Source organism: Neovison vison, chromosome 2 (genome assembly GCF_020171115.1).
Source record: "Neovison vison isolate M4711 chromosome 2, ASM_NN_V1, whole genome shotgun sequence".
Lineage (NCBI taxonomy): Eukaryota > Metazoa > Chordata > Mammalia > Carnivora > Mustelidae > Neogale > Neogale vison.
This window is the reverse complement of record NC_058092.1, coordinates 18,814,683-18,842,401: the sequence shown is the minus strand read 5'-3', so window position 1 is coordinate 18,842,401 and position 27,719 is coordinate 18,814,683. Positions and strand designations below refer to the sequence as shown.

Genomic DNA, 27,719 nt, shown 5'->3' with positions numbered 1-27,719 from the left:
GAAACAAGTTTTCGTAGGTTTTGTAACATGCTAAGTATCTGGTACTACATTAAATATTTTAAACATTTCATTTAACACCCCTGCGACCAGGTCCTCTTCTCATCACACCTCTTTTACTCCGACCCCTGGAACCACAGGAACAGTGAGGCCGCCTGGCGGGTGCACGTACTTGTTCTGCAGCAGCTCGTTCTCCTGCCGGAGCTGGCCCATTTCGGAGCGGATCCCCCGCTCAGTGCTGGACAGGGAACTGATCTGACTGCGGAGCTCCTGTTCCACTTGTCTGCTGGCCTGCAGGTCAGCCTTTAACTTTTTAATGTCTTGTTCCAGCCTAGGAGAAGGAGAAATGTGGCATTTTCATCAGGGAAAGGGCACCCACAGGGCTCTGCGGGAGACCCTGGGTGACATCCCAGACTTCCTGGGATTGGGTTGGGGGGTGGCGGGCAGCGGCAGTAGACCCCCCCGGGCAGCTCCTGCCAACGGCCAGACTCCTGTCTGCAACTGGCTTTTCACTGCGTGCTTCCTTCTGCCCGGGCCCCCACCCCTTCCCACGGCCAGAGAGTAGCCTGTTTCCTCTGCATGCTGGGAGCACGGACACCCAGGTGCTTGTGAATTCCTGAGCTGCCAATAAAGGAGGAAGGGAAGGCAGAAAGAGGGTGGCTAAAGGCTTGGGTCCCCCAACACACACACACACACACACACACACAGAGTGAATTTCCTATGCCCCCCTGCACCCCCCAATCCCCGGAAGGGAGATGTATCAGTAACGGTCAGCTCATGCCCCACCGGCTCTGAGATGATTCTGATACACCAGAATTTACCCTCTCAGATTCCCTTCCACCTTGGGCCCAGAGAAGTGTCTCAGGCAACCTCTGAAATTGCTAGCATCCTTGCTACATGATGTTCACACTTCCAGTGACCGTGACAGAGGAGCTCATTCAACTCAACAACAGTGTGAACAGGAACCAATGATGCGCTCTGAGAATCGTAAGACAATTCCACCTGTGAGCTGAAGCCCATCTTTTCTCTCCAGCTCCTTAACCTCTGTTCCATCTGTTTTCTCTTAGTATAGTAACAGCTTTATTTTAAGTGACACGTTCTGGGGAGCTATCACATGCGCAGGTGGGCCTGAAGAGCGTCAACAGAAAGTATAAAACCCAGACTCTCTTCATCAGAGGGCTTTGTAATGTCACTAGAGGCCAACAAGTGACGATTTTTAGTGGTGAGACAGCAGCCCAAGGAAGCTGGATTAAATACACATGAGAAAGAGTAACAACTGGTACTTAATGAGAACTTAGGTGCTACACATTGTTTGTTCCACAAGCTTTACTGGTATGAACTCATTTAGTCAGCACAACCGTAGGCTAAAAGTTTGTTATTCCCACTCTTACAGATGAAGAGGTCTAGACTGGGGAAAGGCTCCAGCCCTAGGTGACACGGGCCCCAGAGCCCACCCTCTTCTCCAGCAGGCTGAGCTGTGGCCATGTCCTCCATAGCCGGGGATGGATGAGAAGTGCCACAGGAGTTCTGACAAGAGAAGGTGGGAATTAGGTTGGGCCTGGAAGGCTGGGCAGGATTTGAAGAAGAAGGGGAGGAGGGGTCACTCTAAACAAGGGGAAAACATGCTCAAAAGCTCAAAAGCCATAGATATTTGGGGACGGAACAATCAGTCTGGCCTCTGAGGAAACCGTGTACTCTGGGAACAGAGTGAGAAAGGGTAGAATGGGTCTGGAGATGGGACTGTGGGGAACACTGAAGGTCAGGCCAAGGATGGAAGCTGGTGGCCTGAGGAGCTATGCTTTCTGACAAACGAAAACGCAGGCAAAAGTCAGTTTGCTCTGAAGAGACCCTTATGCATGTCGCGAATCCAACATACCAACAGAACTGAGATTTCTGGCGGGCAGTGTGACCTCTCCTTGGAACTGCCAGCACCACAGACTTAAGCCCTTACAGACATGTTTTATTAAGCACCAAGTCCCCAGGGCCCACCACAGTGAACGACACTTACTAAATATATGTTGCCTGGCCTCCCTTGGGAAACCAAAGAGCAGCTTTATTTACCCATCTACCTTTAGTCAACTGAAACAAAATCTCAAAAACAGAAAGTCATAACACATTGATGGTCCTTTCCCAGGCATCGTAGCCTGTCCCCTTGTCCAATGTACAGGAACAGATGAGAGACCTGGTTTTCCAGAAGTACGGCCTCGTCTCCTGACATAGCTCACTCCCCAGGGAAGGGTCCCAAGTCAACATCACGCCACACTTTCCCTTTAGCCAGGGTTATCCCAGTTGAATGTGCTCCCAGAAGTGCTCTGAACAATTACAGACTGGCATTTATATCATCCCCACCCCATCCCTCATTCACCCGGAGTAACCCAAGGGTAGCTTCCAAAACAGGTCGATGCTGTCAGGTTATCCCCATTAAGAAGATGGGTTGAAAAACGTGTTAGGTTATTTGTCTTTCTGGAGAAGTCGGTTTCAGTCTGAGGATTGCATTTCTAGTAGAAAGGGTGAGTTTCAAATAGAGAATAAGGGCTTAGCATGGGGTTTAGGACCAGGATTCTAGATTCAGTTCCGATGCCAAGTCCATGACCCTGGGCAAGGCATGTAACCTTCCAGGACTCAGTTTCCCCATTGTCGGCTAATGACCTCTAGAGTTCCTCCCGGCTCAGGCTAGGGTTTCTAGGCCTGACACACTTACGGCCAGCTGCTGATCTGCTTCTTCAGATTAGCAACCTAAGCTGTATCATATGCAGAGGCCCAGGAATCAAGTTCCACACAACCAGCCGACTGGGGCAAAGCACTGCCGCAGATGGGAATGAGATCTGCAGAGGCTGGATGGCAATAATTTTGCAGTTATTATTTTGCACCTTTAATCTCTAAGGGCCCATTTTCCTACCCTGAACTAAGGATAATGACAATATTCTGAATGAAAATTTAGAGCTCCTTGAAAAAGGTAAAAACTCAAAGACTTAATGCACTTACGAGAACAACAACAAAAAAAAATACAAAATACTTTGAGTGTAACTTCTGGAGACCACAGAACCCTAAACAAAAATATATTTTCTGGGGTGCCTGGGTGGCTCAGTGGGTTAAAGCCTCTGCCTTCAGCTCAGGTCATGATCCCAGAGTCCTGGGATCAAGCTCCACATGGGGCTCTCTGCTCCGGGGGGAGCCTGCTTCCTCCTCTCTCTGCCTGCCTCTCTGCCTACTTGTAATCTCTGTCTGTCAAATAAATAAACAAAAATTTAAAATATATATATATATTTTCTTATGTAGAATTGTGAGATTTTGTCAAAGACAATACAGCAAAAATGGAACGACGTGGTTACCAGGGTTACGAAAATTCCCAAGGTTTGTGCCTTTTGGTGAATGTGTGTTATATTTCAACAAAAAGTTTATTTTTAAAAGAAAATAACTTAATTTCACAAAACAGAGAAGTAAAATCAAATTGCTTCAGGATTTTCAAAACTGCCACCAATTTTGTAAGACTCAGAATTACTGTTCTCCAAACAGCTGCGGCAGACCTGTGAGCGAACGCCAGCATTCTCAGTTGAAGAGACTGGGGGAAACACCGCTTGGTGACACACAAGGTAACTTTTGAGTGCTAAATGGAAAACTCTCAGGAATTTTTAAAACATATAAGGGGCCATTATATATGGTCTCTCAGAAAAAGCGTTAATTTAACCCAGCAGACTACATTTTAAATCTTAACTGAGGTAGGTGGTAAAATGATTTATAATCCCTTATTAGATCTATTTTTTTTAAAGACTTTATTTATTTATTTGACACACAGAGAGAGAGAGAGAGATCACAAGCAGAGAGAGAGGCAGGCAGAGAGAGAAGGGGAAACAGGCTCCCTGCTGAGCAGAGAGCCCAATGCGGGGCTCGATCCCAGGACCCTGAGAACATGACCTGAGCTGAAGGCAGAGGCTTAACCAACTGAGCCACCCAGGCGCCCCTAGATCTATTCTTCATTGCAAAAGTGACACGGAGTCCAGGTTAAACACTGCATACAACAATAGAAAAGTAAAAATACAGAATAAAAATGTCAGCAATTCTTAATCCTCTCAACCAGACAGAAGCACTCACTTCACCTTTGGTATGCTTCTGTCCTGCACGTGTCTTCTTTCTCTTTCTTCATACATGTCAATATTTTTTAATATTGATGTGACAGTACCATATATGCAGTCTGCATCTCATCCGCACCGTTCCACATCATCAGAAATTATTCTGTTCTGTTTTTTGTTTTGTTTTGTTTTTTTTTAAGTCTGGCAAAGATTGTTTTGTTTTGTTTTCTTAAGTAGGCTCCATGCCCAATGTGGGGCTTGAACTCAGGACTCAGATCAAGAGCCGCTTGCTCTACTACTGACTGAGCCAACCAGGCGCCCCCAGAAATTTTTCATAAGCGATTTAATTGCTGCATAATAGTCCACTGTATGGATGCACTATACAATCCTATTGTCTAAGATATATTTCAATTTTTGCATATGCTCAACAGAAAAATGTACGCAAGTTTTAAAAAAGAATTATGTGAATTAGGAACTTGAACTGAACCAAGACAAAGTGCCAGGGACATTTATTAGACCAATAACTACTACTTGTCTTAATGGTATACTTAACCCTTTGGTGCTGAAGGTCAATACTTCCTAGATAAAATGCAGCTATATAATTTATTGGTGTGAAGCACCAAGAAGTACTGATTAAATGGTGTTAGAGGTTAATGCAAAATCTTCAAATGTATTCATGTGATATTATTAAAATGTCAATAGCTGTAATCTGAATGAGAAGCAAGTGGTCAGGAAGAAAATGAGGCAGACGTGTAACAGTTTATAACCCTTAGAACCGATTTCTGTAAATAAAAAAGGAAGGGGGAGAGCAAACGCATCCACAAGCTCAGACCATTTTTATCAGACCTAAATCCTACTCTCTTCCCTACACAAAAGATTAAGATATAAAAGGGAACTTTACTCCAGAAGAAGTGCAATCTCATCCCCAAAAAAAGAAAAGGAAAGAAAAGAAACTGGGCCAGAGAGATCTTAACAAACTTTGGTAAGGCTCAGGCAGGAAGTCAATGCACGTCCTGCTTGCCCAACTCCCGTGGCCCCAGCTTGCACCTTTGCAAAGTTTGCCCAATGCTGTTACCACTTGGGATGCAGACAGGGCCCCTGGCAAAGCTGGAGTCCCAGTGCCTAACAAACATGCCCACTGGTGCCTAATTAGACAACCCAAGGTTCTAACCAACTCAAAATGTTACCTATTAGGTCCAGACACCTTTCCAAGCCACTTTTATTAATAATTTTAAAAGACAGCACCCAGGAGCACCTGGGTGGCTCAGTGGGTTAAAGCCTCTGTCTTCGGCTCAGCTCATGATCTCAGGGTCCTGGGATCAAGCCCTGCATCAGGCTCTCTGTTCAGCAGGGAGCCTGTTTCCTCCTCTCTCTCTGCCTGCCTCTCTACCTACTTGTGATCTCTGTCATATAAATAAATAAAATCTTAAAAAAAAAAAAAAGAAAAAAGACAGCACCCAACTTGTAACCTGTGAAGCGACCTCTGACCCCCAGACTGGCTCACTCACAGCAGGAGGTGGGCTCAGTTGGAGCAGCCCTTACTCAGGCAGGCAGCCTTCAAAGCCCAATTACCGGCCAAGGTGAGGCCAAGGTGAGGATCCCTCTTAACTGCTCCAAACCCAAACCCTAGCTCACCTTCTCCCTCATCTCACTCAAAGAGGGTACATTGTCATATGACTGTCTGATAATTATTTTACATTTACATTACTTTACATTTTAATAAGGGGTGATCTCCTAGGTGACCAGAAGAATGAGGCTCAAACAGTAGCCTTCCACGCGGGCTAAGGAGGAAAAATATCTCTGAGTATCTTGAAGTACATATGCCTGGTAGTAAAACAAAGTACAGTATTCAAGTGTCAGTTTTTAGTTGAAAGGGGTATTGTTTTAAGTATCTGAAAAGGTAGGGAGATATTTGTGTCTAAATGTCTGTAATCCTTATCTTCTGTGAATTACTGGAATTATAGCCCACGGTACAGTGACTTCACTGAAGGTGTAAAAGTCTCCAATGGGTATTGCCAATAACTTCAGGGTTTTAGAAATCCTGAGGCTTTATGAGCTCAGAGAACTATAAGGCTTTGGGGGCAGTAAATTTCCCTAGGAAGTAAGTCCTGCAGAAAAGGAGAGCTTTTTTTCAGCCAGGACTTCACCTAGGGATGACTAGGTTCCCCAGATCCGCAATGAATCACACTCTATACCCACTCCAGAAAACCACCGAAGTGTAGTTTCTAGGGCTGCTGGTCTGACCCCATCAGAAAGGCGAGGAGCCTCCGCTCTGCTGGTTATCTCTGAACCCTAAAGAGCTAGTGACAGAGAGGCTATGGCTCTCTTCCACAGAACTGGAGGTAACAAGCATCAGCAAGGACGTGGAGAACAGGGAACGCTTAGGCACTGTGGCTGGGAGCGTGAACTGGTGCAGCCACTCCGGAAAACAGGATGGAGGCTCCTCAAAACACTAACCACAGAAGTACCATAGGATCCAGTAATTCCACTTCGAGTATTTATCCGAACAAAACGAAAACACTAATTTGAAAAGACATATGCACCCTATGTTTACTGCAGTGCTATTTAAAATAGCCGAGATATGGAAGCAACCTAAATATCTACCGAGAGATAAAACGTAAAGGTATACGGTGTATATATACACAATGGAACACCAACCGGCCATTTAAAAAAAAAAAAAAGGGCGCCTGGGTGGCTCAGTGGGTTAGGCCACTGCCTTCGGTTCAGGTCGTGATCTCAGGGTCCTGGGATCGAGTCCCGCATCGGGCTCTCTGCTCAGCAGGGAGCCTGCTTTCTCCTTTCTCTCTCTCTCTGCCTGCCTCTCTGCCTACTTGTGATCTCTGTCTGTCAAGTGAATAAATAAAATCTTTAAAAAAAAAAAAAAAAAGAATGAAATCTTGCCATTCGCAACAACATGGATAGACCATGTTATTGGTCTAATACCAATAATACTGGTCTAATTTCACGCTAAGTGAAATAAGCCGGACAAAGACAAATACTATATGATTGCACTTATATGTGGAATCTAAAAAAAACGAACAAACAAAACAGAGAGAAACAGACTCTTAATATAGAGAACAAACTGGTGGTTGCCAAAGGGGAGAGGGAGGGTGAAATAGGTGAAGGGGATTAAGAGGTATATGCTTCCAGTCATAAAATAAATAAGTCCGGGGGATAAAAAGTATAGCATAAGGGATAGAGTCAATAATATCACAATATACTTACCACAGTCAGCATTTCATAATGTATGTAACTGTTGAATCACTATGTAATACATAGTGATTCAGCTCTACTTCAATTAAAAAAAAAAAAATACAACCTGGGACACCTGGGTGGTTCAGTTGGTTAAGTGTCTGCCTTTGGCTCAGGTCAAGATCCCAGGGTCCTGGGAGAGAGTTCTATATCGGGCTCTCTGCTCAGCGATGAGTCGGCTTCTCCCTCTTACTCTTCCTCTGTTCTCTCTCTCTCTCGCTCTCAAATAAGTAAATAAATAAAATCTTGAAAAAAAAAATACAACTTATAACCCTGCGTGCTCTGTAAGAAAAGGGGCTTCGGAGATCATCTCCAAATTATACAGCCAAATAACTGAAAGATGGATGTTTCTAACAAACCCGTCGCACCAGCCAAAATTACCTACTCCTTGTTTCCAGACATCTTCTGCCTTTAATTAGACCACCCTGTGGGGGAAGAATGGCCTCCAATTTTCGAACTACACTCTTCAAGGCCCAGTTAAAAAAGAAAAACAAAAACTAGGGACGCCTGGGTGGCTCAGTTGGTTGGACGACTGCCTTCGGCTCAGGGCGTGATCCTGGAGTCCCAGGATCGAGTCCCACATCGGGCTCCCAGCTCCATGGGGAGTCTGCTTCGCTCTCTGACCTTCTCCTCGCTCATGCTCTCTCTCACTGTCTCTCTCTCTCAAATAAATAAATAAAATCTTTAAAAAAAAAAAAAAAAAAAAAAAGAAAAACAAAAACTAAACAAACTCTCCACCATCAGGTGCTGATTTCCAGGGCTCAAAGTTTTGTCTCCCTCTGAAATTTGAAAGTCCTTACTGTTGGTGCTTCTTGTTTGGCACTAAACCACTGCCCTGGGCTGTTTTTAAATTTGTTTTGGTTTTTAATCTTTTCCTGTGTATGTATCTTATTTTTACAAACACTATACATTCTTTGAAGCCAAGGACTTACTGTGCTACAAAATTAGAAGCTGGAACTGTACTTCTGAAGTTTCTTCCAATCCTTACAGGCCTCTGTCTCTAACCCTCACTCTTTGTCCATCTCCCCAGTGCTAAGAACAGGGTCAGGTCTACCTACAGCAGACCACCAGATTCTTAGTTTAATAGTGGCTACAGGAGACAGGGGCAAATGGATGTCTGCTTTTCAAGAAGGCAGGTGAACATGAAAAGAATGAATGAAGAGCAACTGTTTCATCTTGGTAAGGACCTAATTCCATTAGGAGATCCCCGGTATACATTAATTATACAAGACAAGACTTGTTTAGGACCACACAGTTGTCTATGCAGAACACTGAGCTCATGCATTAAAGCTCTGTCCCCAGAAGAAATAGTATTTATCCTCTCCACCAACTCCCTCCCCTCCCCTTTCCAGGGCATTCTCACTGGCAGGAAGGACATGCACATAAAAATCCAAATGCATTTCATCTCCAATAAGGTGTACACTAACCTGAAGCTGTTCCAGCATGTTCTACAGACCACATCTTTGGAAACAGTGAAACAAAGCTGCCTCAGGTCTCACTGTGGTCACTACAATTGCTTACTAGGCACAAATATCAAAAAATAAGCAAAAGCTTTATGATTACTAAGTAAAACCATATGACAGGGGCACCTGGGTGGCTCAGTGGGTTAAGCCTCTGCCTTGGGCTCAGGTCATGATCCCAGGGTCCTGGGATCGAGCCCCGCATTGGGCTCTCTGCTTGGCAGGGAGCCTGCTTCCCCCTCCCTCTCTGCCTGCCTCTCTGCCTACTTGTGACCTCTCTCTCTGTGTCAAATAAATAAAATCTTTAAAAAAAACAAAACAAAACCATATGACAAAGTAACTTATCTCTCTGCTCCCTAACCTGTCAAACACAAATGGTAAACACATTTCATCAAGAATGCAACAAGAGAAAAGGAATCCTAGAGGCATTCACATATGGTCATATAGGGAAAATGACTTCTTCAAATCCTTCAAAAATAAAGCTGTGAGTGCTAGGACTAATATTTTTTCTTTTTAAAGATTTTATTTATTTATTTGTCAGAGAGAGAGAACGAGAGCGAGCACAGGCAGACAGAGTGGCAGGCAGAGTCAGAGGGAGAAGCAGGCTCCCTGCGGAGCAAGGAGCCCAATGTGGGACTCGATCCCAGGACGCTGGGATCATGACCTGAGCTGAAGGCAGCTGCTTAACCAACTGATCCACCCAGGCATCCCCTAGGACTAATATTTTTAATAAGGTCCTTAAAGGATGTGGTCAGATTTGATCATTTGTATCAAAAGTCTTTAAAATATTTTTATCTGTTGATGCAGTGTCCCACTCCCTGACACTCATTAGGGACCTGGAGACACACACACAAAGTCTTATGTAACAGTGTGCTTGTTGCTGCATTATTTCTAATAAGAAAGAAATCAGAGACACTTAAATATTCAACAGAAGACAGGCTAATTGTATATTCATGTGTCTGACTGACAGACACCGTTAAGAAACCAATAAGGAAGAATATTTGATGACATAGGAGAATACTCATGATCAGTCAGTGAAAAAGACAAGTTACAAAACATTATGGATAAAAAAATGTGTGTGTGTGTGTGTGTGTGTGTGTATATATATAATGGAATACTACACAGCCATCAAAAAATGAAATCTTGCCATTTGCAACGACATGGAAGGAACTAGAGGGTATAACACTGAGGGAAATAAGTCAATCAGAGAAAGACAATTATCATATGCTCTCTCTGATATGAGGAATTTGAGAGGCACGGCAGGGGGTCGTGGGAGCAAGGTAAGGGAAAAAAATGAAACAAGATGGGACCAGGGAGGGAGACAAACTGTAAGAGACTCTTTTTTTTTTTTTTTAAAGATTTTATTTATTTATTTGACAGATAGAGATCACAAGCAGGCAGAGAGAGAGAGAGGAGGAAGCAGGCTCCCTGCCGAGCAGAGAGCCCGATGCGGGGCTCGATCCCAGGACCCTGGGATCATGACCTGAGCCGAAGGCAGAAGCTTTAACCCACTGAGCCACCCAGGCGCCCCAGAGACTCTTAACCTTAGGAAACGAACAGGGTTGCTGGGAGGTGGGGGAGGAAGGATAGGCTGGTTGGGTGATGTACATTGGGGAGGGTATGTACTATGGGGTGAGTGGTATGAACTGTGTAAGACTAATGATTCACAGACCTGTACCTCTAAAGCAAATAATATATGTTAATAAATTTAAAATAAATAAATAAATAAAACATTATACATAGTATGAGCTCCATCTGTAAAAAGACTGTGCAAGAGAAAAAAGACTGGCAGGATATATAATAAGATAGTGACTATCTCTTCTTGATCTTCAAAATTGGATATAATCCTTCTCCTAATACCCTCCATGTTAGGAGAAGGAAAGGAAAAGTGAATGGGGGTAAATCAGAGGGGGAGACAAACTATGAGAGACTGTGGACTCTGAGAAACAAAGTGAGGGTTATGGAGAGGAGGAGGGGACTGGGGGTTGGGTGAGCCTGGTGGTGGGTATTAAGGAGGGCGCGTATTTCATGGGTGTGGTGCATAAACAATGAATCTTGGAACAATGAAAAGAATAAAATTAAGATGTTAAAAATTGGATATTATCAACATATAGAAAATTTTTTAAACATTTTATTATTTTATAATTGGGAGAAAAGTTATTTTAAAAGATGAGGCTATAATGACATATCACCTCCTACCTATAAGAATGGCTAAAATCAACAATACAAGAAACAAGCAGCAGTTGGCAAGGAGGTAGAGAAAGGAGAACCCTCTTGCACTGTTGGTGGGAAGACAAACTGGTGTAGCCACTCTGGAGAACAGTATGGAAGTTCTCAAAAGTTAAATTTGGAACTACTCTATGACCCAGCAACTGCACTACTAGGTATTCACCCAAAGAACAAAAAAATACTAATTCAAAGGGATACACGCATCCTGATGTTTACAGCAGCATCATCTACAATAGCCAAATTATGGAAACACCCCATGTGTCCACCGATTGATGAATGGATTGATGAATGTGATTATAATATCCCCAATGGAATATTACTCAGCCACAAAAAGAATGAAATCTTGCCATCTGCAACCACATGGAGTAAAAAAATACCATGCTAAGCAAAATAAATCAGAGGACATATACCAAATGATTTCACTCATATGCGGAATTTAAGAAACAAAACAAATGAGCAAAGTTGGGGGATGAGAAAGGGACAAACCAAGAATCAGACTCTTAACTAAAGAGAACTGCTGGTTACCAGGGGGAAGGGGGTTGGGGGGATGGGCTGAATAGGTGATGGCGACAAGGAGTGCACTAGTCATGATGAGTACCGGGTCCTGCGTGGATGTGTTTAATCGCTTTGCTGTACACCTGAAACTAATACTATACTGTATGTTAACTAACTGGAATTTAAATAAAAACTTTCAAAAAAAAAAAAAAAGCAAAAGAAGAGGCTGTTAATCTGCTTTCTATGGCTTTTCAATGTTCAGTTACTCTTGGATTTGTCCATGTCATTGGTCAGTTTCAGAATAACCTGAAAGCCTTAGGGAAAGTCCAACTCTTTTACTTTATAAACTTTTTAGGTCACTCCAGAAAAGGGGGAATTTAACCTTCTGGAATAGAGAATGCCTCACTTCCTGAATCTATATCAACTACTTCCTATTCATCAGTTCCTATCAAAATAATAGTTTTTCAGGGTGCTTGGGTGGCTCAGTGGATTAAGCCTCTGCCTTCGGCTCGGGTCATGATCTCAGGGTCCTGGGATCAAGCCCTGCATCAGGCTCTCTGCTCAGCGGGGAGCCTGCTTCCCCCTCTCTCTCTGCCTGCCTCTCTGCCTACTTGTGATCTCTGTCTGTCAAATAAAAAAAATAAAATCTTTAAAAAAAAAAAGTTTTTCTAAATCTAGACTCCAGAGCTACAATTTATTGCCCTGGTTCGGCTCCCTCTGCAAAGGGGAGAGCAGGCATCGTTCTGACATCAGGCTTCATGGCATATACACATCATAAGGGATGGTGCTGGGAGGTCAGATTCTAAACCAGCTGGCCTGTGAAGTCGGAAAAACCAGCATCTAGGTCCCGAACTTTGGTGTATTTTATGCTCCAAGAACACAGCAGAGGAACATCTTGGTGTGGAAGAAGTCACCAGTCCTAGGCACAGGAGGGCTAAGCTGCTCTCCATACTGTACGGCTTGAGGAATACCAGACACCCCAACCACCCTTCTCCTCACACGGCTTCCTGTCCTTTCTCCTTGTATGTGCTCTGAAAGCCTCACAGTCAGGTGTGTGCATTCAACTAGATAGGCAGTGGTCTCTGACCAGGGTAGGGGACATCATCCACAGGTGCATGTTTTCCAGGAATGCCATGAACTGAAGGAAAGGAGAAGGCAAAAAGGTCCCATTAATAATACACAGCAGATTAGTTCATGGGATTTACCAGATATTTCCTAATAGAAAAGTCCTTCTTCTAGGAGTCAAGTTTTGATTGGTGGGGCCAAGGGGTAGGAGGGAACAAAATACAAGAATAACAGGAAGGGTCAGGTGCAGAGCTTCCAAACTGGTCAGTCAGTCTGGCCCAGAAACATGTTTTGTTTGACCCTCCTCGACTTTATAACTGGAAGATTTGACATAGATATCTATCTTTGGCATCTCTTCAAAATCTCAGAAGACTTAGCACCACTAGGCCAGCCATTCTCCATGGTGGCGACTGGCTGTCCCACTGGAAGGGTATGTGCTCCCAGACTCCCAGGGGCCACGTGCAGAAGTGACTGGAAATGATGGCACCCCTGGCCTGCCTGCCTCATGCCTGTGTCCTGTCCTGCTCCTGCAGGAGTTAGTCTCTAACACCAGCTCTAGGGTGGGGGTTGAGAGGAGGGAGTAGTAAGGGCAACAGTCTTTTCCAGTTCATTATTCTGTGTTTCTTTGTCCAACCTGTTAACAACACGCCACCCAGAGAGGCGACATGTACCTTAGGAGACAGAAGAGCTGTCATTCTTCCCATAAAAGAGAAACTAAAACTTGTTCTAGTCCTGAGAGTCCTGGTTGGCTAAGAAAAAGGTCTCAGAGATTTGCAAAGACTGAATGCCCACGCTAGCTGTCAAAGGATCCAAATGGCTGGTTTCGAAATGATAGCGTGAGTTAACATTTAAAGAATATAGTTCCTTTCCTCGGAGCACATCCCCTTCAGGGAATCCACCCCTAATCCCCTTAGCTGGAAATCTCAATTCATCATGTGCCAGCAGGGGCACTGACTCAGAATCTGACACAGAGTTTTACAGTAGTTCCTTCTAAATTCTAGGGAGGAAACTTTCCAACTGCCCAACTAGAAATCCCTGTTTTGTTAGAATAAACGCTCAGTACTCAACATAAAAATGTTCCTAACGTGGACTCCCTGCCCCAAATAATTTGTGTACTTTATAATTTATCCGTACAATATAATTATCTTCTTTGATCACCTGGATATGAAGATATTAGGTAAACCACTGCCTTAAATTCATTGATACCTTGTTTCTCAAAAACTGGTTTTCAAGTCACAAACTTGACCCCAAGTCAACATGGTTTTCAAGTCACAACCTAGCCTGGTTTAAGTATAAAATTATCATGCTTCTATTACCACATTTATATCTCAGAATATTATAGTTTTAAATCACTGTAATGGTTAATATAAACTCAGACTATATTATGAATTAACATAAACAAAGCTAACCAAGTAAAACCTACAGGTTCCGTAAATACTGGAAGCGTGGCAGAAATGGTGATAAATCATGCCTGCTTGGAGGCAATGCTACACAAACATGAATCAAAAACATTTTCCCACAGAGACAGAAAACAAACACGCTAAACTTACTAAATAGAACGATGGCTCTACCACTTCTTTTTTCCACTTAATAACTTCCAGATAATTTGACAGCAGCTATTTCCAACATGTTTAATTTAGTTAGAACCTCTCACTGTCCAGTTTTCATAATCTGCACTCTAAAATTTCAGCTCAGAGTAAGACCACTCCCTGTCAGTTTCTCCGTGCACCTGCAGCAGCCCGGCAGCCAGCACTCGCTGGGGAAGCGGCCAGGGTAAACCCCCAAAGCCTGATCCCTGGCCCCCAAGATCAGATTTTCTCATGCAAACTATTCCTGACACCCAGCAAACTGTATTCAAAGGCAAAAGAGGACAATCAAATGGACCATTCTCCCTCTCGCACCAGAAATGATACATAAGCAGTCAACACCCTTTCTAACCTGGGGACTGCCTTGGAGCAGAACTGTGGGATCTGAGCTTCCTCTCCAACTACCACGGGGACAAGGAGAATGGCCAGGGCTGCGGGGTGGGAAGAGAGAGGGCGAGACTCACCAGGAGAGATGAGTAAGACAAGCAAACTGAGATGTTGTCCTCCAAGTTCTTGGCCGAGGTGTGTGTTGTGCTAAGATTCCCTGGCCCCGAAGCACAATCAACCCAATGCCAGAGCAAATGGCTTTTTTCTGAGAGCAGTTCCTTGAAGGAGTTTTCTCACTTTGTCCCTTGTAAGTTCTAGACATTCTTGGACCTCCTGCACAGCCTTAGAAAATGGTAGTGGGTGCCTGGGTGGCTCAGTTGGGTAAGAGTCTGACTCTTGATTTTGGCTCAGATCATGATCTCAGAGCCTGTCTGTGTAGGGCTCTGTGGTCAGTGGGGAGCCTGCTTGAGATTCCCGCTCTCGCTCTCCTTCTGCCCTCCCAACATCCCCCCCATAATAAAACACTCAAAAATAATAAAAAATAAGTTTTTAAAAAAGAGAAGAGTACTGATAGAGTACTAAATTTCAAAACTTCCTAGGAAATACCAAGGAAAGGGGCTTAGAGTAGAAAGCATTCTGTTTTTTAGAAATAAGACTGTTAACAACCTAGTCCAGAACAACAAATAGTGGGACACTGTTTGCTTGTGCTTGACCTGGTCTGATGGAACATTTAGCTTTTCTCACGTCAAAAGCCTCTCTGAGCGCACGGCAACTCCACTTTGAACCACACTGCACTGTACTTACTGACGCTCATCGTTTTCTCCCCCTCTTTCTAATATTTTCCCTGCACAAAGCTAATACTCACTCAACAAGTATTTATTGACTATCTGCTCTGTCTACCATGGTAGGTAAGAGAAAAGGAGGTCCCTGACCTCACTGAGCTTACACTCCATTATGGATATAACAAGCCTGTGTAAAAATTCACACTACATAGAAATGGACCGTATAGGAAGTAAATATCCCCTACAATCAACTACAACTGACCATCTGGTACATACTATTTCAAATAAATTTCTGTCCACCCGTATTTTGTAATATATAATGTTTTGCTACTTAATCCCCTTTAATAATCAATCTTGGAGTCTTTCCATTATCTTCTTTTAAGATGGGTTTCCATCTTTCAAGAGAATCCTTTGTACACTTTCCCCTCCACACCAATGTGATTCCCCACTTAGGACTCTTCAGGGCTTGGGGGAGGGCTGGAATAGTCCATAAAAATGCCATTTCCCCTGGGGTACCTGTCCCATAGACTGCTCATAGGTTCTACCTCCGGAACTGACTGCTCTGTCTTGTTTCTTCCCCACAGTCGGGTTGGCCTGTATTCTCGCTTTGTGCCAACAATCTCGGGTTCCATGTACTGAATCTCTTCCCCGCCTTCTGCTTCAGCTTGGCATCAGCAAGTTCCTTGCCCTTCTTTGCCCCTGGAGCTAGGAGCCAGCCCTGCTTACTCCTAACCCTGAGATGGGCAAGTACCTGCAAAGCTTCCTGCAAGGGACAGGAAAGATGGACAGCTGTAAGAACTGAGGTCTCTTTGTTCTTCTGGTGTATAGCATCTGCCCCTAATTTTCCTTATTGCTTTGAAAAGCTTTTCTAAGATGAAAAAATATGAGTTTCCTGGATTCTCTCTTTACATGGGTCTTTTTTAGTTATTTACACCAAGTCCTAGTAAACCCACGGACTTTATATTAAATATCAGTATCCAAAAATATGGCCCTTTCTTTTCAAAGGATATATAATTTTTAGTTGTGCATGGACATCCTGAAATGTGGGGAAATGAAAAATAAGAAGTACTGTACATTGTCTCTTACTGTCAGTGCACCTGGGTGGCTCAGTTGGTTAAGCCCCTGCCTTGGGCTCAGGTCATGATCCCAGAATCCTGGGATTGAGTCTCGAGTTGACGTCCCTGCTTGCTGGGGAGTCTGCCTCTCACTCTGCCCCTCTCTGCCCATTCCTGCTCTCTCTATCTCTCAAACAAATAAAATCTTAAAAAAAAAAAAACAAAAAAACTGTTTTCTGTTGTTTTTCCCCAAAGAGCAAGACCACGCCCCAGAGGTTTATATAAGTCAGAGGCTATACAACAATCTCAAATGATAGTATTGGGAAGAGAAGATTAAATTCAGAAATACAAAAGACCGTGAACTGCTAGCTATACCACACTCGCGCAGTCTGTGCCACCAGCAAGTCTAGTCAAAGGGGAAAACTGGCTGTTTTCAGCTTTGGCTACTTTTGTCTCCTTTTTTAAGCTAAACCTAAAAATCGTAAATGCAAACAGAAGGTTTCTTTGGGCTAGAAAGTGGAATGAAGAGCACTGACATTGTGCTCACCCACCGGCTTAAACTAGACAGGAGTCACAAACACATGACAGCCTGCTAAAACACAATACTAATCAATACACTCATTGATGGCCTAGCACATTATATAGCCCATTTAATAAAATATGTGTCATCAATATACAGGCTCCAAAAAGATTTCTCTAAGATCCAGATATGGTAATATAAGTTAGTCCCTGGGCATGAATGTTCAATGCTCCTCAGTGTAAGTGTTTCTGTATCCCTCTGAGGCAGGGCCACCACTGGCTGAGAGATTATCTAAAAAATCCTGATAAACATTTTCTCCTCTATCTCCCTATTTCAAGTCTCCAAATAAGCAGAATTATACAAACAAACTAAGATATAAATGACTATATTTTGGTGTGCTTAAAATAACCAAATACAGGGACGCCTGGGTGGCTCAGTGGGTTGAAGCCTCTGCCTTCTGCTCGGGTCGTGGTCCCGGGGTCCTGGGATCGAACCCCACATCGGGCTCTCTGCTCAGTGGGGAGCCTGCTTCCCTTCCTCTCTCTGCCTGCCTCTCTGCCTACTTGTGATCTCTGTCTGTCAAATAAATAAATAAATAATCTTAAAAAAAAAAAATACATTTAGAGGAATGAAAGAGTGAGTATCCAATACAGTATAGCTTTCGCCAGATTTCCATGTTTCCCTGAAGAAAGGGCTCTCCCCAGCATTCTTGCTTCAGACTTTCTCCAGAACTTACTGTCATGGCAACGTCCAAACCCCAGGATCCCAGGCCTTCTAAGCTGTCACTGATGACCTCTCCTCAGGGGAAGCTGACGGTTATATCCCTGGTCTCAAATCTTCTAGTTCAGAGCTCTCAGGTCTGCAGGTGACAGTTAGCCTACTCCAGAATAATCCCTCCCAAAAGGGCAAATTCCATGCTGGGTAGGTCCCAGCTGTCTGAACCAGAGTAACTCCCAAGCTAGCCCTAATCAGAACTGAGTTCTCAGAGACTCTGTAAGCATTCAAGGGTATGAGTGGATGGCCCCTTTATGTTCTGAGATTAAATACGCCCTTGTGTCTTTGGGTAAGAGCGGAGAATTTTAACAACACTTAGAACAGCATCTCTATAAAAAAGGAAATGAATGAAATCTGAATAATTCATGAATTAACAATATATGAATTCTGAAGTTCTAAGCATTTCTTCTATAGATCTTAGCCATGAGAACTTAAAATCTAGGTCTGGTGCCAATCCTTGAGCCAGCTTTAGTTGTATGTACACTTAAACAAAAACACAAAAACAAAAATATAAAGTAGAAAAATAAAGCAGGTTGATAAACCTCTTTAAAGCAGCATGGTTAGAACAAAGGTGGAAGTCAAGAAGACACTCCAGTCTGGTCCCAGCACTCCGACCACAGCTTGGTCACCTGGACTAGCCATTTAAACTTCCAGGGCTCATTAACTTCATTGATACAAAGACAGGGTTGAGGACGCTGGTCTAGATGCCTCTGATAACTCTTTCAGCTCCAAAAAATTAATCACCATTCTAAATTACACCAGTTTTGTTAAATGCATCTCCACTAGGCAAACTGTGGATACTTTTCCTTTGTGAATCTTCATACCAAATACTATTCAACTATATTAAAGTCAGAGGTGATCTCTTATTAAGAACAAGCACTAAAAATAAAAAAGATGAATCTTCTGTCTTGGGTACCAGAAAAAAAAAGGGGGGGGGAGACTAGAATCAAGAACCAAAAAGAGACTTTTGTTTCAACATTTCTACAGAATATGGATCACTTTACATCTTGTAGTCCATTTTAAATTCTCTTCCTTGACTAGAAAAGTGAAACAAGTAACAGTCAGCAAGAAGAATCCCTCCAAGGGACGCCTGGGTGGCTCAGTGGGTTAATCCTCTGCCTTCAGCTCAGGTCATGATCTCAGGGTCCTGGGATCGAGCCCTATATCAGGCTCTCCGCTCAGCGGGAAGCCTGCTTCCCCCTCTCTCTCTCTGCCTGTGTCTCTGCCTACTTGTGATGTCTGTCTGTCAAATAAATAAATAAAATCTTAAAAAAACAACAAAAAAAGAATCCCTCCAATCTTGGGCTGTATTTCAGAGGGAGCTTAATGCCAAGTGCACACAAAACTGTCATCTCTTTTGCTTGCGGGCCCTGAAACTGCAGGAAAGTGGCTCAGGTGACACCCTGACCCAGCCCATCTTCAAGTGACTGCTGAAGGATCTCACAGACCTGCCATGGAATATTCCACATCAAGGGAAAAGAGGGTGATACTAAGTTGGCAAAATGAGCTTGATATAATTTTTTTAAGATTTTATTTATTTCTGGGACGCCCGGGTGGCTCAGTCGGTTAAGCGTCTGCCTTCGGCTCAGGTCATGGTCCCGGGGTCCTGGTATGGAGACCTGCATCGGACTCCTTGCTCAGCGTGGAGCCTGTTTCTCCCTCTGCCTGCTGCTCTCCCTGCTACTTGTACTCTCTCTCTCTGACAAATGAATAAATTAAAATCTTTAAAAAGAAAAAAGATTTTATTTCTTTGAGAGAGAGCGTGCGAGCAGGGAGGGGCTGGGGGGAAGGGAGAAAAGAATTTGAAGCAGACGCCACCATGAGCACAGAACTTGACTCCTGCAAATTCAGACCTGATCCCAAACCAACAGTCAGATGCGTAACCAACTGTGCCATGCAGGCACCCCTCAAATATAATTTCAGTGAAAAAAGTTGGATACAAAAACTATACAAATGCTATGGCCTCTGCTATATATGTTTAGTTGATGAAAAGAACATACAGTGATTCGTGTCATGTGGTAGGACCACTCCCCCTTTTCTCTGCCTAAATTTTCCGTAATTTTTTTGATATTTAAAATGTTTTAAAATTGACCACTGAAGAGAAAAATGTAAACAAATCTCATTCTAATTTACATTATTCCCAGCACTTAGTAAAATAAGAGAACTTCTTCATTGCTTTTTCTGTTTTTATCTAGAATTTTTCTCAAGTCAGAATTAAAAATATTTTGGCTACCCACATTACACATCTGTTTCTAAACATCTTGGGTAAAGAGCTCAAAAATCAAGCTGGCAGAAATCAGGTCATTTTGTAAGATGTATTTTTCAAACAAAAAGGGGACTTTGGACTGGCTTTCACAGGTTCCCAATCTCTTCCTGGGCAGGATCCAAAAGAAAACACTTACTCCCAATGTCCCACCTTCTCCCACCATCCCTAACCTTAGCAGGCTACCAGCATCCTTTTCCCGTGCAGGGCTAGACAGTGACTATCTTCACCTTTATGGGCCATACCGACTCTGTGGCTGCCACTCAACAGCCACTGTAACACAAAAGCAGCCACAGATGTGGTGCTCCTGGTGTGGGGGGTAAGCCTCCACCTCTTGGTTTCAGCTCAGGTCATGCTCTCAGCATCAGGAGATCCAGCCCCACTCCGGGCTCGTAGCTCAGTGGGGAGTCGGCTTGACATTCTCTCTCTCCCGCTCCCACTGCAACTCCCCACCCTGCCCTGCACGCATGTGTTTTCTCTCTTTCAAATAAATAAATAAATCTTTAAAAAAAACAAAAAAAAAAGGCAGCCACAGATGCTACATAAATGAATGAGCATGGCTGTATTCCAGTAAAACTATTTTTTATAAAAACAGGCAGTGAGCCAGATTTGGCCTATGAGCAGTAGCGTGCCAGCCTGTGGTCTACACACCCTGGAGAGCACCGATGGGGCTCAGAGGGATGGAGAAAAGACCTGAAGGTCTACTTGCTCCTCCTAAGGAATGGCTGTCAAACCTTTGTACAGCCACACTGATCTAAAAGAATTCTCTTTGAAAGTGTTGCTGATTAATTTTTCCACCAGAAGTCACAGAATGTAGCAGTTCCCAGCCACGTTACCCGTAGAATGATACCTACAGAATGTTTTGCAATTAATTTACTATTAATAATACAGGACTGGTTTTTCAAATGATTTTTTTAAAAAACATTTATAAAACAAGAAGCAGTAGATCAGTCTTCTCCCAACAGCCAGCCTGGCCAGCACACAATCCTGGGCGTGTCTGCGGCAGCAAAGGGCTCACGTACGCACTGTATGTTTGCATCAGGAGCCTTCCGGGGCGCTGCATCCAGACCCTCTCCATCTTAAAATAACAACCCCTTTCTCTAGCTAACAACTCAACATGTCAGGTTTGGATCAGTTATAGTCTTACTAGTATCCATCAAAGCACGCATGAAGTCAAACAGGAGGAAATGGGCGATAGCCAAGAAGGGCAAGAGGAACTGGTAAGGCCTCCTACAACCACGCTGAATAATTTGCTCACATCCTCTTCTTTTTATAAACATGCACTGCCGTTCATCTTAGAAAAACTGGAAAATGCATGGAAGTAAAAAGAAAAATTAAAGCCCCAATACTATCATGAGGCAATAACTATTGTTATCATTTTAGTTCCATTCCCTCCAAGTTATTTTTCTGTGTCTATGAGGGGAAAAAAAAGATGTTTTTGATAAAATTGCTTTCTATTTTCTTCATTATTACGTCATGAGTCCTTCTCTGTATTTTCAATATGGCTCAATAATGTGATTTGGTAATGTCTATATTAAAAGTCCATCAAATGGATGGACTATATTTTATTTAAAATTTTGCCCTGTTGTCAGATATTTATATCATCTCTCTATTTTTCTGGAATACGTTAGAAATTGAATATAATCCTATGCAAGCCATAAAACTATTTAAATATAATTATTTTCTATTTATGTATTTGACAGCAAGTATTCCCTAAAACAGAGTAATTTCTGGGGTCCTCCAGATCAAGGCACATCAGAGTGCACGTTAGTGACCACAAGAAGAGGCCTACAACTCAGAATGAGCATGGGGGCACTTGACCCATGCATGGGAAAACTGGCCACCTGGGTCCTTGAACTTCTTTACTAAAGGCAGATCGGGTAGAGTCAACCAACGTTGCAACTGTGGCCCACGTGAGATGCTGTCACAAGACTGAGCCTCGTCTGCTCTCTCTGCAAAACCCAACAGAGGAAAACTGTTTTGCCTTGACTGCTATTATTAAAACTGTGTAGGAGAAAGGATGTTAAAAAGCTTGGGGCACATGTTTTGTTTATAGTATATAGTAAATTTGTGGGATATTTCCTTTGAAATAGAAGGTCAACTAATTGGTCTTTCTCCCATGGGTGTCTGGAGAGGGTCCTCTGCTGAGTGTTTTTTCTGCAGGGCATCATGCGCAGAATGTCATAATGAACACATGTGGATGTTAGCCTGGCAGCATCAACAGCATGGGACGCTTCTGCAAGTGGCTGGGGGCCCAGAAGCCTCCAGAGCCTTTAGTGGTAGAATCTAAATATATTTCCCTTAATCTAGCTGCCAGTCAGAAAATTAAGACAAATTAATAATCTAGTTCATATAATTTATAATGCTGGAAACCTTGCCTCCTAGAATAAATTGTCTGCTCTTAATTAAGCCAAAGGAAAAGGGATATAAGATAACTTAGCAGAGGGAGGGAGTTATAATTGTCCTCTTGAATTACACATAAAAAAAGTTCCAGTTCATATTCCAGTCTCCAGATTGAAAGATACAAAGTAAAAGGAACATATGTGTATTTTAGAAAATATAAAAAACAGAAAAATTAAGGCTGAGCCAGTCAGGTAATACAACAATGTTATTCTTTTACTTAAAGATGGGAAAGGAACATATCTGATTAAAATTTAAGTCTAATATTTTATTTACCTCCTGGATTTTTAGAAATTACTTTTTTTTTTTTTTAAAGATTTTATTTATTTATTTGACAGAGAGAGATCACAAGTAGGCAGAGAGGCAGGCAGAGAGAGAGAGGAGGAAGCAGGCTCCCCGCTGAGCAGAGAGCCCAATGCGGGACTCGATCCCAGGACCCTGAGATCATGACCTGAGCCAAAGGCAGCAGCTTAACCCACTGAGCCACCCAGGTGCCTCTAGAAATTACTTTTTAAACCTAATTTTCCCACAGTTACCTGGGGGATAATTCACAGTTTAAGTGGAGTTAACAAAAACCAAGCACAAGGTGGTAAGGACAACTTTCGCCACACACCCCCACCCCACCTTCTGTACCTTTCTGACAAAGAGCCGTGCATGCACGGGACATGGACTCTTTGCTGTGTGTCCGTGCCACAAGAACTTTGGATATGCAAACAGAAAAGGACCAGGACTACAGGTATGTCTCTCAACACCACAGGAGGTATCAAGTTACATGTAAATTGGTCCAACATGCAAAGAAATCACTGTCACCTCTTACTTCCAACACTGAAAAGAGCTGGAGTCAGCGCCTCAGGACAGTGGCACTAGGGGACCAACAAAGTCATGTGAAATGAACATGAAACGAACACTAAAAAGTCCAATCCCAGAGTTAACAATCACAGTATCTGATCACAAATAAGGCCTACAGGCCTGTATGGAAGTATCTATTTTTCAAGACCTAATTCAGCTTTACTGGAAAGTGGCAGTAAAGACACAGCACACACTTACCTTACCAGTGCATCTGGTTTGCTTAGCTGGTTATTAGGAATACAGTTTTCCATTAAGTCCTTGTGTGTACTTGGGCTCTTGCTCGTGCATTTTTGCTTCTTCTCGTTTTTACTAGATGAGGAAGGAATGCTCCCGTTTGTGGCGCTATGACTGCGAGGTGATGAGTTCACAACTCCGCTGGCATTTTTGTAATTTTTTGAGGAAGCAGTGCATGAGTCCTCTTTCAAGAGATTTTCTGTACTTCCCACAAGATCATTATTCAATCTTTTACTATTGATATGGTTTTCCATATACTCAATTTCTTGTATTTTCGAGTCTACAGGTTGTAGAATATTGTTGTTATTTATTCCAAGGTTGTGTTTTTTGGCATCCTTGTCCTTTTCTTTCCCTTTTTCTCGGTATTCTATCTCTGGCAAAGTTGTGGAGAGTTTTTTGTTGGCTGGGATACCCCCGTTGTGGTGTATAAGGATCGAGGAATCCATATCAGGCAATCCTTTGGCTGCTACAATACCAAAAACAAACCAACAAACAAAAAACCCACACCGGAATATTTAGTTGTATAAAACCACAGCACAGACTGAGTCAAGAAACTGCATTACTTATGGTTAGAAACTCACTATATCAATTTGCAAACTCATTGAGAAGCAATAACCACACCACATCTCGCTAACTTCAAGAAGCAAATCCAGATAAATTTGAGAAGCTGCACATTCAGAAAATTACCACCGTTTATAAACACCAAGCTGTTACAGTTCTGGCCTTGAAAAGAAGATGAGGATTTTATAATTAAATCATACTTATCAGTCAGATCCAACTTGCCTATCACTGGAAAGAAGAGGACACAGGCCAGTCAGACTCTTACGAGGCCTTATTTTAAGAGATGCTCACCAAACTGTTAATAACTTTACTGAAAAGACAGCGATTACATAAAAGAAGAGGTGTGCTGTTAGGATATAGGGCATTATCCTTTTCTTTTCTTTTTTAAGATTTTATTTATTTATCAGAGAGAGAGAGGGGGAGAGAGCGAGCACAGGCAGACGGAATGGCAGGCAGAGGCAGAGGGAGAAGCAGGCTCCCTGCCGAGCAAGGAGCCCGATGTGGGACTCAATCCTAGGACGCTGGGATCATGACCTGAGCCGGAGGCAGCTGCTTAACCAACTGAGCCACCCAGGCGTCCTGGGCATTATCCTTTTCTTGATCGAGCATCAAGGTAATAAGAAGTCTGTGTCATTTATTAGACCACTCGACAAGAATTTTCTGTATGAGGTCTACATACTCTAGTTTGTCCAAGTCTACCTGAAGAGATATTTTTGCACCATTCAGAGAATAAGAGTTTGGTATATATCAACTAAAAACATGACTCTAAACTTCCAACCCTCAAATCAGAGAAAACTGATCCTGCTGTCAATCCATCTGCTGAACTGGATCTATGCCCTTAGAGAGATCCTGTTAGAAAAAGCTCTCTTTAAGATTCATATGAACTTGCATCATATGAACCACTTAGAATGGGACCTACCCACCTCTGCTCCATTCAGAAGAATTTTAACTTATAAAACAATTGTTTCTACCTCTCGATCTTGCTTCTACTTTGGTTCTTGGCCTGCCTCAATTACAAGCTCACAGAGTATTACATATACATTGCTACCGCGAATAAATATTTTTAAATATTTATAACAGATAAAATATTAAAACAGAAAATAAGCTATAAAAATAAAATAAAATAAACATAGTACAAGCACATGGTCATCGTCGGGCACTAGGCAGTTAACCCCCACACCCTGTTACTTCATGACCAAACAAAGCAATGGCCCTGAAAGGGAACACTAGAAAACAGGAAAATCCTTGGTCATTTTCCAAAGTCCTACCAACTTTGCCAGGGGAAAAAAAAATTCTACTGATAGACAAAATAATGACTCATCTACTGAGCCAACACAACTTCAGGGTAAAGACCTACCTTCCTCCGCCTCTTTTTCCTGCTTCTGTAGCATCTGTTGCTCTGGAGGGAGAGCTTGTTGAAGAAGCTGCATGTAAAATTCGTTCTCTTTTTGCACTTCCTTCTGCTTCCTTAATCGCATTTTGTAGCTTACATAACTTTTGAAGCCAAAGCCCAAAGTCACCACAGGGTACCCAATACTAGAAAGAAGAAAGTGCAGCCAGTTATCGCCAGTAAAAAACAAACAACACATGCATCAAGCACATGAGGACACCTCGGACGGAAATAAAGAACTAAATTCTAGATGACGATGGTATTAGAGCACTTAGTAAACACAGACATATATGGGATGTCTGCTGTGGAAATGAGAGGCAGCTGGCACACAGAACACACCCGCGGGGAGCAGAAGGACTGCTAGACCAGTAGAGGCTGTCCACCAGACTCTGGCATTCTTCAAACCAGCTCAAGAACTTAACCCAGTGATTGCTGGATAGAGTGGCTAATGCCTTTGATTAACAGCAAACTCCATTGTGCATTATTAGAACTTGGGATCTGTATGCTTTTAAGAACAGGGCAGAGATTTTATGATTGGGCATAAGTGAACACTGTAAGTTTTAGAAAATCAAAAGGGACACGTATTCATTTTTAATACCACAGCCAGGGTCAAATTCAGGTGCCTACTTTATTCTTGCTGCCTGAGGGGTATTGTCAACTAGCTGTTCCTGAAAAATCGGTTCATAAATCCTGTCATACATAAATTCAAGAGCTATTTAAATAAGTATTGATATTATCAGTGCCAATATTTGTTTTCTACTCCCAAGTTAAACCAGCTGCACTTGTAACTCTAACCTCTGGGATAAAAAGTTGAAATATTTTCATTCAACTCATCAGTCTCTCTAATACCATTTCAAAGCCTCTGCAACCCTGTCAAAACTCATAGTAAGCTTCGGTAACATTCAGACTTATAAATTATAATTAGCCCAAATGTGATCCCACTACAAATTTAAAGTGACAAGTTTTATTGACCAAGTTATTTAATTCACTTGCCTGTGAAAAGACTTTAAAATAATAGAAACTGTATCTTTTTAGTTGATTCTGTTTATTTTGGTTTCTGCCATAGATATTAGCAAAAATTAAGTCAGTTCATTTAAGTATCATGAAATAGCCATACATTTCATGGAGGCATTTTAGAATCATTATCTGATTATAATAAAAATAGATAACATTATCAGACACCTTTGTGCTTGAAATTAAGTTACATATTTTACATATATGCCCTCATTTCCTCTTTCCCATGACACCACAAGACAGGTTCCTAATACGAGGGTGAGAGAGCTAAGGCTTAGAGAGGGTGACAGGTCTGAGGCAACAATGCTTTAGGGGAAGGAGCTGGGGTTCAAACACTCTATCTGCCTGAATAGAGGGCTCACGGCTCTTTACCACTATGTTATGTTGTCTTCTGGGTTCTTGTAAAAGCTCTAAGAAAAAACTTATAATTGAACTTACCATTCTACACTGAATACACTGAACTGACTTACAGATTAAGAACACACATAATACTCACCAGTGAGCAGCAAATGGACGACAAAGGTCTACATGAAAATTTTTGAGATCTTTAAATCTAATCGCTGCTTCAATATAAACAAAGAGTATCCAGAGGGACACTGTGGGCAAACACACTCCCCTTTCTGTGGGAAAGCAGTAGAGAGACAAGCATCAGTGATACATTAAACTAACATAACAGATGGGTTGTTTCGGATACAAGTTCAACTATGGTAGCTTTCTTATTTTTTGAGTATAGTTGACACACGATGTTACATCAGTTACATGTGTACAACATAGTGATTCAACTTCTCTATATGTTATGTTGTGCTCACCACAAGTGTACTTACCATCTGTCATCACACAAGTCTATTACAATATCATTGGCTATATTCCCTATGCTGTGCCTTCTACTCCTGCAACATTCATTCCATCACTGGAATCCTGTACCTCCCACTTCCCTTCACCCATCTTGCCCCTCCCCCTATGCTCCTTCCCTCTGTCAACCATCACTTTGTTCTCTCAACTACAGTAACTTTCATTAAGACTTTCGAACTAATTAAAAAACAGTATGATCCAGGGGCACCTGGGTGGCTCAGTCAGTTAAGTATCCGATGCTGAGTTTGGCTCAGGTCATGATCTCAGGGCGAGAGATCAAACCCTATGTTGGGCTCTGCGCTCAGCACAGAGTCTGGTTGAGATTGTCTCTCCCTCTCCCTCTACCCTACTCCCCACCCTCTAGCTCATTCTCCAAAAATAAATAAACATATCTTAAAAAAAAAAAGGAATATGATCCAAACTGAAAACTTCTATCTGACAAAAGAAGCGATGGAGGGGCGCCTGGGTGGCTTAGTGGGTTAAGCTTCTGCCTTCAGCTCAGGTCATGATCTCAGGGTCCTAGGACTGAGCCCCGCATTGGGCT

The 27,719-nt window shown here is 42.6% G+C and overlaps 1 protein-coding gene across 1 annotated transcript in view; it reads right to left on the bottom strand.

Moving 5' to 3' along the window:
- Positions 1-27,719, bottom strand: part of MACO1 (macoilin 1) — a 61,628-nt gene that overhangs the window by 11,610 nt on the left and 22,299 nt on the right. Inside the window, exons 4-7 of the mRNA XM_044237473.1 lie at positions 26,820-26,943; positions 25,277-25,455; positions 23,323-23,824; positions 170-328 (exon numbers count right to left, since the gene is read on the bottom strand). Of these exons, the coding sequence (XP_044093408.1) occupies positions 170-328; positions 23,323-23,824; positions 25,277-25,455; positions 26,820-26,943 (964 nt within the window). The remainder of the gene's footprint in view (positions 1-169; positions 329-23,322; positions 23,825-25,276; positions 25,456-26,819; positions 26,944-27,719) is intronic.